Consider the following 12,756-nt stretch of genomic DNA (forward strand, 5'->3'; position numbering starts at 1 on the left):
TATATGGCAAACAATCTTTAATTATTTTTTTTATAAATTTTGAATTATAAATCCCCCCCCCCACTTTCCCTCATTGAAAAAGCAAGCAATTTGATTTAGGTTATGCATGTGCAGCCTTGCAAAACTCATACAGTTTTGCATAGAGAAAATATTTCTACATTAGTCATGTTGGTTCCCACATATTCTTTCCATTAGAGAGTGATGAGTTTGGTTGTGGGAGAAGATACAGACTAAAATTCATTTGGCTAAGTGGTCCCCTGAGTCCTCAGCCTCCTCCCTGCCTATAGACTGGGAAAGAAGAAGCAAGATAGTATTTAGACCTGACTAGAAAGAATCAGGAGCTGTCCCTGGGCTGCCTTTCCAGCAGATGGAGACTCCCAAAGGACCATCAACTCAGGCCAAGAGTGAGCCCAGGCCGCTTGGTAGGGCTTCTTTACGTTTACAATAATTCTTCTTTCAAATTAAAGTGAATCTCTCAGGTAAACTTTGTGTGTTTTTTAAATATATATTTTAGGCTATTGATGTGTTTATAGTTTCTTTGATGAACTGTTCCCTAGCTCTAGGAATTCCCTTTCCTCTCCATCCAGTTGCTAGGCAGACTCAGAATTTTTCCATCATCTTGGGATCAATCACTCCCCCTTCATTTCTGAAAAACTCCTTCATTCCCTTGCTTACTCCCACAGCCTCCCAGAAGTCATAGACCATCCCACTTTCCATATGCCTAGGCTTTTTATCTTTTTTTTTTCCTGTTTCAAACAAATGAATGCTTACCTATGGTTCCAACCACTCCCAGTGGGTCCTTATACATTTTAAATCTTCAAAGGAAAATATGCTACAATTTTATTTTTTTAACATTTTAACATTTTACTTGTTTTCCAATGATATACAATAGTAATATGTACCCATCATTTTTTGCAAGGCTGTGAGTTCTACATTTTTCCCCCTTCTCCCTTCCCTCCCCACCAAAGAAGGCTGTCTGACAGTCTCTACATTGTTTCCATGCCATACATGGATGTAAATTGAATTTTATAAGGGTAAACATAATAAGCATAAACCCCCTTGGGGGGGCCCCAAGAAGATGAGAAACCTCAAAACACACACACACACACAAACGGGGGGGGGAGAGAGAGAGAGAGAGAGAGAGAGAATTGTACTTCAGTCTGTGTTCATATTCCAATGGCTCTGTCTGGGGTGAGTTGCTTTCTTTATCGTGTCTACCAGAGAAGTTGTTTCAATATTTTTCCCTCAGTTGCTATTGCTAGCTGTACCTCCACTCTATTTCTCCACACTCTCATTTATTCTATTCTCTCTCTCTCTCCCTCCTTTCATTCTGGCCCTGTCCAAAAGTTTGTTGAATCTGGTTATCCTCTCCCTCGATCTTCCCTCCCTTCTATCACCTGTTACCACCCCTTCCCTTCCCCCATTCCCCTTCATCCCATCCCTTTCCTCCCATCCTTCTCCAGGGCAAGACAGATTTCCTCACTCTATTAAGTGTATATGTCATTTCCTCCCTGAGCCATTTGTGATGAGAATGAAGGCTCACTCATTCCCTCTTGCCTTCCCCCCCCCCCCGCACTCCAATGAAAAACCTTTTTTTCTTGACTCTTATATGAAATCTCTCAGATCCTTCTTCATCTCCTTTTCCTTCCTCCCAGTACTTTCCCCCATCACCCATTGACTCCATCCCTTTACAACATCATACCATTATATTCTGCTCCTTCCTGTGCCCTGTCTATATATGCTCTTTCTAACAGCTGTTATAAATGAGAAAGTCCATATGAGTTATCAATATCTTCTTCCCATGCAGGAATACAAACAGTTCAACACCATCAAATTCCTCATAGTTAGTCCCTCTCTTCCACTCCCTCTATGGTTCATCAGAGTCCTGTACTTGGAGATCAAACTTTCTATTCAGCTCTGGTCATCTCAATAGGAAAGTTTGAAAGTCCCCTGTTTCATTCAAAGTCAATCTTTTCCCCTGAAAGAGGATGTTCAATTTTGCTGGATAGTTGATTCTCAGTAGTAAACCAAGATCTTTTGTCTTCCAGAATATCATATTCCAATCCCTATGAGCCCTTAATGCAGATGCTGCCAGATCATATGTAATCCTGACCATAGAGCTTCGGTAGTTGAATTATTTCTTTCTGGCAGATTTTAGAATTATCTCTTTGATTTGGGAGTTTGGGAATTTGGCTTTAATATTCCTGGAAGTTTTTCTTTTGGGATCTCTTTCAGGAGGTGACCAATGAATTCTCTCGATTTCTATTTTACCCTCAGCTTCTAGGATCTCGGAACAATTTTTTCTGTATTATTTCTTGAAAAATGAAGTCTAGGCTCTTCTCCTGGTTGTGGTTTTCAGATAGCCCAATAATTTTAAAATTATTTCTTCTAGATCTGTTTTTGGGGGTCAAATGTTTTTCCAATGAGATATTATACATTTTCTTCTAATTTTTGGCTTTTTTGGAAGAGTTTTATTTCTTCCTGATTTCTTGCAAAGTCATCAGCTTCCTTTAGTTTCATTTTGCATTTGAAGGAGTTATTTTCTTCAGAGAGTTTTTTCATCTCCTTTTCCAGCTGACCAAGTCTGCTTTTTAAGGCATTCTTCTCTTCATTTGCCTTTTGTTTTGCTTTTTCTATTAGGCCTAATCTGGTTTTTAACACATTATTTTCTTCAGAATTTTTTTGTATATCTTTCACTAAACTTTTGATTTGGTTTTCATGATTTTTCTGCATTGCTCTCATTTCTCCTCCCAATTTTTCCTCCACCTCCCTTAATAGCTTTTCAAATTCTTTCTTGAAGGAGTGGCTAGGTGGCACAGTGGATAGAGCACTGGCCCTGGAGTCAGGAGTACCTGAGTTCAAATCCAGCCTCAGACACTTAATAATTACCTAGCTGTGTGGCATTGTGCAAGCCACCTAACCCTGTTTGTCTTGCAAAATCCCCAAAGTCTTTTTTGAGCTCATCCATAGTCTGAACCCATTTTCTATTTTTCTTGGAGGTTTTGGATATGGAAGCTTCTATCTTGTTGTCATCTGAGTATGTGTTTTGATCTTCCATGGGACTAAAGTAATTCTCTATGGTCAGATTCTTCTTTTTCTGTTGTTTAGTCATTTCTTCAGCTCAAGACTAATTTACAGCATTTCCAAGGGTTTGGGGTTGTTCCCCCCCCACACACACCCCACTGGGATCCTCCAAGGTCTTATGCTCTCTAGCCTGTGCTTTGATATGTGGATGGACTAATACTTCCCTCTGCCCTGGGGCTATAAGGAAGGATCCAGCTATCTTAGTATGGAAGCCCAAACTGCAATATTTGAGTATAGGCAAACAGCAGAGTCCTACCCAAGGGAGAGCAGAGAAATCTCTGCAGATTTCCCTTTCTGTCTCTGGGGGTGCAGGCTGCTTTCTCCCAATTCTCACTGCAGATTCTGTGGCCAGTGCTCCTCACTCCACACTCATTCTGATGGAGAAGAGTTCTCTCATCACCTCTTCAAACTGTTGCTGGTGATCTCTGGGTTGCGCTGAGCTGGGCTGCACCAAGGCTTTTTTCCAACCCTCAGTTCTGGTGAAACACACTTTCCTATGGAACTTCTAAGTTATCTTGGACTGGGAAAATGTATCACTCAGTCTTTCTGTGGGTTCTGCCCTCTCAAAATTTTGGCTAGAGCCATCTTTTGTTTTGGGGGGTTTTGGGGGTTGGAGCTCCCAGGAAATGCTGCCTTCATGTCCGAGCTTGGCTCCACCCCCTACAACTTTATTTTTGAGATTTTCAGGACAGGAATTATGGTTACTTTACTTGGTGGATGGGGTGGGGTATGAGTTTAAAGAAACTGAGCCCAGGTCGATTTATATGAGTAATAAGTTACCAAGCAAGGACTTATCACCTGCTCTCTAGATGTTAAGTCCAGGGATTTTCCTACTCTATCACTTGTCTCCTATTGACTCTGCTTTTATACCTTTTCATCAGTTGTTGGTTACCTTAAAATTGGTGTGGCTGAGAGCTCTTAGGAGTTTTAGTGATCCCACAAAGCAAAAAAAAAAAAAAAAAAAATTGGGTCCACCAGGAATCGGCAAAGGCCAGTACAAATCTAGAAGTCAGAAAACCTGGGTCATGGACTTATAGATAAAGAGATGGAAAGGATCTTAGAGGTTATTTGGTCTAATTCCCTTATAATACAGATAAAGAGAGACTGAAAATAAGGCTTGTCCAGGGTCAGTCAAGAAGTAAATAGTAGAGATGGAACTAAATCCTAGATCCTTTGTCTCCAGATCCAGCACTTCCCCACTGCATGATGCTTCCCTTTAATGTTTGGTCATAAATCAGATACATAACAAATAGAGGTGGAGATTGTAGGGAGGAAGATTTTTGGACCAAACCATTACAGCGATTCAATAGTAGAATGGATTGCTCCATTGGATAGTGAGCTATCAATCAATTGCTGGAAGCATACCAGAAGTTGGACTTTGGACAATTTATACTCAGAAAGGAATTGTTCCATCATTTCAGTCATATCTGACTCTTTGTGATCCCATAGATTTTCTTGGTAAATATCCTGGAATGGTTTGCCATTTCCTTCTCTAGATCATTTTGCAGATGAGGAAACTGAGGCAAACAGGATTAAGTGACTTGCCCAGGGTCACACAGCTAGTAAGTGTCTGAGATTATATTTGAATTCCTGAAAATGAGTCTCCCTGACTTCAGGTCTGGCTCTCTGTCCACTGTGCAACTTGGCTGCCCCAAAAGGAATGTAATACTTCAATTGTGGTCTGACTAGGAAGGGCAGAGGACAGTAAAACTATTATTATATTCACTCCTGACACCAGACTTCAGTTTTCATAGCCTTTGACCCCATCAATATTTTTAGTAGCAGCACTTTGGTAGCTTCTGAAGGAAGTATGTTACAACATGTCCTCAGAAGATGTGGGTTCACATCTTAGTTCTGTTGCTACGTATGTGACCTGGAGCAAATCACTTAACCTCTGTGGGACTTAGTTTCCTTGCTTGTAAAATGAGGATGTTGGATGGTTTTTAAAGTCTTTTCTAGTCCTAAACCCAGGATCTTAATCCTTGGGTTCTGCCTGGTGACTGGGTCTCTGGGCCATTAGGCAATGAGGATGGAGTTGTGGGTATAGGATAAGACTGGCCAGCCTTGCCCATTTGGAGATTCAATTTTCCTGTGACCACACTAAGGATTACAATCCTTCTTCTTGAATTTTTTTGTTGTTTTTTGAGAAAAAGGACAAGTGTCAGGAAGGTCAACCTGATCCAACAGTCAGACCGAATCTCCTCTTTCCTGTGTAGGAGAGCCCTTGGGATTCCCTTCTCCTCTCCAAGGCATAGGGAAAGTATAAGTAGGATTTAGAAAGGCAGAGATAACTGGGTAAATATGACACTTAAATGAGTCTCTATTGGAACAGGCTCCCAAGCAGCTAATATTCTAGGAATTATCAAATGTTATTTTAACATTTAAGTTTCTCTCCAGTGCTGACACTCTACATTCTATGCTTCAGGGCCTCTCCTTGGTTCTGCTGATATTCTATGTTCTAAGGCCCCTCTCAGTCCAGCCATCCTGTGACTTGTGGGTAGCCAAATGCTCTTCAGGGTTGCTTCCTTAAAAAGGGTGGGTACTGACTCCTTATTCATAAGGTAACTGTTGTCTATTCTGTGGCATAGCAGGGTAATGAGCCAAATATAATTCATCATCATCTTAGTGGTTGCCACAGTCAAGTTCCCACAAATCCTAATGGAATTACTTCTCGATCTGGTATCTTCCTAGATGCAGGGGACAATGTACAAAGATTGAAGTATCAGGATAAATGGGAGCACATAATAGGAGTTTAGCCAGATGATTGATGGATGCCAGGAGGAAGATCAGCTGTCTCCTTATAGGTATTTTGCTTTGGAAGCACAGAACCCCAAAGCAGGATTAAGTTTTGAAATTTGGTTTCATGTCTCCTCCATCAATTTTTATCTGTCTTCATCCTTTTCCACCCGCTGTTCTAGATTCCCCATGCCAAAGCTCCAGATAGGAGAGAGGGTGCAAATAGGAATGTGGTTTGACATAGTTTTGAAGAGATAAGAGAGGGACTTGAGTCCTGATTCAACTACTTACTAGCCTTGGGACTTTGGGCAAGTCATCTCAGTTCTAATCCTCACCTCTCAAATAAGGCTGATGACACCTGCATTGCCAGCCTAATGAACCTTTTTACAAGTCTTGTAAACTGTAGTAAGACGAATACTTTGCAAACCATAAAACACTATCTAAATACAGGTCTCTTATTACTAGCTATGTGATTTGAGATATGTCTCAAATTCTCCGGACATTAAGCATCTCATTTTTTTTCAAATAGGTACAATGCCCACACTGTTATAATAGTACTAGGATATTTAGAATAATTACTAAATGATATGAGATGGTTGTAAACTAAAAAATTCCTTTATAAACGTAAGAGATTCTCACCCTATTATTACAAAGATAGGATGTTAGAACTGGAAAGAAAAGGTCATTTAGTCGATTCATTTTACAGGTAGGGAAACTGAGCCCCAGAGATAAAAAATGATTTGCCCAAGGGCATGCAATGAGAATGGCCCTGTGGGAACTAGATTTCAGGTTCCTTCTCCCTACATCTCTCCACCTGCTGAAGACTTAACTGGGTGGTACCTATTAGTTATTCAGAGGCAAGGTGGTGTGGAACATGTGAAAGGGTATTTTTTTTTTGTAATTACTGTCTCATTTACTGCCTATGTGTTGACCTTAGTCATCTGACTTTGGTTCCTCTCCCCTGATATCCAGTGGAGGGGCTTTGGACTCTGTTTTGCCATCAACTCAAGCCTTTTCACAGGGACCAATTAAGATTGTGTGTGTGTGTGTGTGTGTGTGTGTGTGTGTGTGTGTGTGTGTGTGTGTCTAATAGGTTTGGGGTCAGGGTGAAAAGGGGCAACAGTTGTTTTCCTGTTACCTAGGCAAAGTATCCCAGCTGGGGTCAATTGGTGAGGGGAGGGGAAGGAGGAAGTTGAATGAGTTGGAACCATTCTGAACCGTTCAGGGGGTCAAATAGAAGGAACACGGGAGTGGAAAGAACCAGAGGATCTGGGTTCTGAATCACCACTCAGCTGCCTACTATGACCCTGGTCAAATCACATTTCAGTTTCTTCATGTATTGTTTCATTCTTTATCCTTGTATCCTTACCACAGTGCTACACTTAATAAATGCTTGTGAATGAAAGATGGGTATTAGCTTAGATGACCTTTAAGGGATACTTCTGGATCCCAAATATGTGTCCTTGGGCTACCTGGGATGTCACAAGAGGATGTTTCAATTCACTAAGCATCTACCTAATATCCTCTTACATTCAGATACTGACTCATCCCCACCCAGCCTGATCATCCTTCCCACCCTCTTCTCGATCAGGATTTAGGTCCACACACTACATGGTAATTGCATTTGAGTCCTCATCAACTATATAATTTCAAGGTATGGGGTTTGGAGTCAGGAAAGGCCTGGGTTCAAGTCCTAAGCAAGTCACTTTACCTTATGAACTTCAATTTACTCATTTTTAAAATGGAAAGATAATATTTTGCCTACTTCAGGGAACTCTTATAGTAAAGTGTTTTATAAACCTTAAAGCACCAAAGAAATGTGAATTATTGCTATTATTATTATTATTATAATCATAGAGATATAGCATGAAACCTCAGATAAACACAGTATCCTTGATGCTTTCTTTTGGGTGTTTGTTGAATCCTTCTTCCCAATTACTTCAGTTACTCAAAGTCTTAGTGGGAGATTCAGGAATTGTTCAAGTTGGAACTAGAGACCATATATGCCCAATTTCTATTTCTTCTTTTTTCATGTACACTTCCTTTCTCTTAAGGTATCCCTGGGGGTTAGGGAGCATCAAGAGTTTTGGGTTGGATGAGAGTAGATTCTCTTTCCCAAACAATTCAAAATTCATCCCTTTCTCTTTTGGATCCTTTCTATTCTTCTGAGTCCTCCCTTGGCTACTGTGTCATCAATGACTCCCGTAAGCCTAGAGGATGTCTTACTGTATAGAGAAATATAGCTGCTTCTGGAGTGGAGAGCAACAGCTCCATTAAAGCAATAGTTCTTTATTATTTTTAATCCAAGAATAGAAAAATAAGCACAACTTCTACTCATGCAAAATAGTCCATCCCTTTACATCCCCCTCCACATAAATGTTCATCTTTCCAAAATATCTTCAGTATGTCCCTTTTCCAGCCAGTAAGAAATTAGAGAGCACCTAAGGAGTTATCCTTCCAGACTGCCTTGAAAACATCTGGGCAAATTTAAGAAAGTAGAATGGCTCTCTACTCCCTCCACATTTAGAAGTCACAGAAATGACATTGGGAATCCAGGAGTATCTTGTGGGCAGTGATTGGACTGGGATATCCATCAAGGTAGGATGCTGGTTTGACTCTACCATAATGTCCTGCTTCCCTATTCTTCAGAATGTACTCCATGGAAGACTCCCTTCAATAAACTGCCTAGGTCAATTATGGCAAACTCTGCTGGAGATGCAAGACTGTTATCTCCTTGGGCTTCCAAGAATTCCTTCTGGGGTCTCTGATCTAGTTGTGATATCATCAGGGAATTGGGGACCAGATGCAAAAAGGAGAAGACTGGCTTGTAAAAGTACCCCTCTAATTCTTCATCCCCTTTCCTCTGCTCCTTAAAAAGATAGGCATTGTGCTCTAAGGGAATCAGAGGACTTGAGTTCAAATCCTGATTTTCCCTTAACTTTGTGCAATTTTGAGCAAGTTACTCTGCCCCCTTGGGGATTCCCTCTCCTCAACTGTAAAATGAAGAGGTGCTGTTCATTTGGATGATTTCTTTTGATCATTCCCCTCCCCACCATCCCTAACCCAACTAAACATGCTCATGTCATGCATTTGTTACAGTGGTTACCTCCCACCCCAGACCAACCAATCCCAACTATCTGGAATGGCATTGGGGTTAAGGAAGGGGGACTCTTGGTCCACTGGGGCTTCTGGTGACCAGACTCAGGAGATTCCAGGTTACTATCTTATCAGACAGCTCTCCTGCCCAGGTCCAGGATGCTGTTGTACTGATTGGTATTGGAGTCAGAGTTATTGAGGGAACAATCCTTCATGACACTGTAGTAGACAGGGGTTGTGCATTGGGATGGGGTCTCGGGCAGGGCTGTCCTGCACCTGCACAACTTCTGAAAGGCCATGCGGAACTTCTGGGACATGAGGCTGTAGATAATTGGATTGACAGCGCTGTTTAGGTAGATGCAGATACGACAGAAGAGAAGGAACCAGAGATTCAGATAGGGTGGATTGAGCAAGGAGTTGACTACCACCAGGGTGCGGTATGGCATCCAGAGTAGGGCAAACAGAATTATCACGACAACCAGCATCTTGGTGACCTACCAGGAAATGAAGGGATAAGAAGTTATGTTCAGGTTTTGTAGAGGAGACAGGGCACTGAACTTGGAGTCAGGAGCTCTGGGTTTTCTAGGGTTTGCAGGATTTGCTCAAAAGCCTCTATTGGCTCCCTATTATCTCTAGGATAAGATACAAATCCTTCTGTTTGGCAAAAAAAAAAAAACCCAAAACAAAAAACAAAACAAAACAAAACAAAAAAAACCCAAACCTCTACAATCTGGTTTCATCCTATCTTTCTCAGATTATTCTATGTGATCTCCTTCAAGAACTCTACATTCCAGGCAAACTGGACTTTTTACTTTCTTCGCAAAGACATTTCATCTCCTTTCTCTATGCTTTTGCATGCTGATTCTCCTGATCGATTGTAAACTCCGTTTAGGCAGAGATTGTTTCACTTTTGTCCTTGCATCACCAGCAGGTGCTTAACAGATTCATGTTTATTAAATTGATTAAACAGATAACCCCTAAGATTCCTCTCTAACTTGAGAGTTTATGAGTCTGTAAGTGAAAGATGTATTTGTGAGTCCAATCATTCTATGATCTAATGAATCTAAGTCTGTGATACCCTCAAGGCTCGTGTCTCACTCCAAGTTATTTCTCCTCCACCTGGAAACTCGTTAAGAAATTGTTCTCCCCCACCCCCCCCGGCCCCCAGCCTTCAGGCTTCTAGGTTCCTGCTTCCTCATAATCTGTGCTCTTTCCAGTACTGAGTCAAACCTTCATCTTTCCCTCCCTTCCATTCCATTTTTGTCCTGCAATGATCCTAAGGATTTTTCTGTTGAGCTGGACAGCAACTCTGTAGAGCAGAGAATTTCTCTGGAGCTCTAACTAGCTGCATTGTTTTATAAACAAGCCAAGGAGTGAAAATAGGGGCTGCCAAGCAGGTTGAGTAAGCCCTCCATTAGCACTTCAAACTTGCTAATTAGGCCAGCTTCCAGTCTTCCTCCCCCAACACCCACTTGGGAGTTCTCATAGCTGGTCTGGTGGGGTGAATCCTAGAAGAGTTGTTATTCTTGTACTTGGAGAGTTACTGGAAATTCAGTAAATATAGCTCAAAGAACAAGTTATTAGTCCCTTGCCCCAGGCTCTATGACAATTGCAACCTGAGAATATCATCATCTTCAAAGCCATTGGAGAAAAGTCAAACTGCTAGAAAGGTGCCATAGCATATCCAAATAATAATAATAATAATATCTAGTCATTGTTTCATATTTTCTTCATGAGCAAGACTTGCCCTCTTTAAGTCCCAATTTCCTTATCTATAAAATTAAATAGTTGGACTGAGTTCCCTCCTAGTTCCAACATTTTATGTTCTAAGATTCCCTCCTAGCTTTGATCTATTCAATTTTAAGGTTCCTTCTAGTGGTAATATTCCATGTTTCAAGGACTCTTCCAGTTCTGACATTTTATAATGTAAGTGGGCTGGGTAACCAACCCTTCAATTATAAAGTCGGTTATTATAGCAGTTAGATGTAGGTTTTTGTCTCAGCAAAGAGAGAGACAGACGGAAGGTTAAGGAGAAAGAAAGCTATTGAAATACTTCAGGTCAAAGGTGATAGAGTGGGGCAGCTAGGTGGTGCAGTGGATAGAGCCCCATCCCTGGAGTCAGGAGTACCTGAGGTCAAATCCAGCCTCAGACACTTAAAAATTACCTAGCTGTGTGGCCTTGGGCCACTTAACCCCATTGCCCTGCAAAAACTAAAAAAAAAAAAAAAAAAAAAAAAAAAAGGTGATGAAGACCTGAGCTACAGTGGGAACCAAGAAGATAGAGAGAACAGAGATTATAGAAACATTGTAAAAGAACAGATGTGATAATGGATGTGAATGTGCTTTAACAAAGTTTGAAGAGTCAAAGTCAGTGATTCATGTGCTATGAGTAAAAATTCAAACCTCCCAGATTTTCTCACTACCTGGAAAAATCAAAGAAACTGTCAGGACTCCCAAACGGAAGCCCTTTTTAAAACCAAACTGCACCTGTCAAGGAATCACAGCATTTTGAGAGCTGGAATTCATTAAATGATCATGGAATCCAACCCCAAACCTCCTCCTTACGCTCATCCTTTTTGTGGTCATCCATTCTCTGAAGACCCCAAGGTAGGTGGGAGGGAAACCCATCCCTTCTTGAGAAAACCCATCCCTGGACAGCTCCATTTATTAGGAAGTTTGATTTTTGTTTTTCCCAAACTGGCCTCTTCGAAATTTCCCCCGGATCTTCCCAGGCTTACCACCATCAGACCCACCAAGTTCCCTAAATCTGACCCTGACCCTCCCAGCAGACTTTCTCCCTACGCCTCCGAGGCTGCCTCCCTCACCCCCGCGTTCCTTGCCCCTCTTTACCAGGAGCGGAAAGGGGGAAAGGGAAGTTCGGTTAGGGTTGAGCCCTACCTGCTTCCTGGAGCCCAGGGCGCCCCTGTTCCCGCGGCACGAAAAGCGGCCCGAGCCTTGGGAGGCAGAAGACAGATGGAGGGAGCGGCCCTGGTGGATGGAGGAGCTGGTGGGGTCGGCGGCGGCACCGCGGGGCAGGGGGCCTAGGAAGAGAATGCGTGCCATGAGTGTGTAGAGCACCGTGGCCAGCCCCAGGGGCAGCGCGTAGAACAGGGCGAAGTCGAGGAAGTAGATGGGCAGGTAGAGCTGGCGGGACACTCGGTAGCCGCACTCCACCCGCACGCCGTCGGCGAAGGTCACCTCGCTCGTGTCCACCAGGAAGAGCCACATGACGCAATAGGCTGCTGTGCCCAGCCACACGCAGGCGATGATGCGTTTGGCCCGGGCCACAGTGCACAGGGACTGGGCTCGCATGGGGTGGCAGATGGCCAGGTAGCGCTCCACGGTGAACGCCGTGAGAGAGCCCGTGGACGTGTTGATGCCCAGGTACTGCAGGTAAGTGATGCACAGGCAGCCCGCGTGGCCAAACACCCAGGAGGCCACCGCGTCCGACAGGTTGGGCAGCCCGGCAGCCAGGAGCACCAAGAGATCGGCCGCCGCCAGACTGACCAAGTAGCAGTTGGTGGGGGTGACCATATGGCGATTTCGAGCCACCACCAGGACGACCATGGCATTGCCCACGATGCCCACGCCGCAGATGAGCAGCACCAGCGCGATGGTCACCACCTGGACAGCCAGGGGCGTCCGAGGCATCGGGCCCAGGGTCCTACCACGATCCGAGTCGTTGGCTAGGAGGCTGCTGACTTCCCACGTTCCGTTCTCCATAGTCAAAGTGCCCTTGGAGGAGGCAGAAGACTAGTGAAGAATTATCCATCTCAAGGCACTTCCCACCGCGCGAATTTAACTGTAACCCCCTCCCCCTCCCCTTTCTCCCGGTCTCTG

The 12,756-nt window shown here is 43.1% G+C and overlaps 1 protein-coding gene across 1 annotated transcript; it reads right to left on the reverse strand.

Annotated features, from left to right (window-relative positions):
- Window positions 1–9,047: 9,047 nt before the first annotated feature.
- LOC141488905 (thyrotropin-releasing hormone receptor-like) lies at window positions 9,048–12,567 on the reverse strand. Its single transcript, XM_074189385.1, has 2 exons — window positions 11,815–12,567; window positions 9,048–9,410 (listed from the first exon to the last, which is right to left on the reverse strand). Exons 1-2 carry the CDS (start codon window positions 12,565–12,567, stop codon window positions 9,048–9,050), a joined length of 1,116 nt encoding a protein of 371 aa, XP_074045486.1.
- Window positions 12,568–12,756: the final 189 nt, after the last annotated feature.

The sequence above is a fragment of the Macrotis lagotis genome, chromosome 1 (assembly GCF_037893015.1).
Source record: "Macrotis lagotis isolate mMagLag1 chromosome 1, bilby.v1.9.chrom.fasta, whole genome shotgun sequence".
NCBI lineage: Eukaryota > Metazoa > Chordata > Mammalia > Peramelemorphia > Peramelidae > Macrotis > Macrotis lagotis.

Coding starts and splice junctions, on each gene's coding strand:
- LOC141488905 (XM_074189385.1), bottom strand. CDS start 12,567: ATGCCTCGGACGCCCCTGGCTGTCCAGGTGGTGACCATCGCGCTGGTG. Junction 9,411..11,814: donor CCCTGGGCTCCAGGAAGCAG/GTAGGGCTCAAC, acceptor ATTTCCTGGTAG/GTCACCAAGATGCTGGTTGT.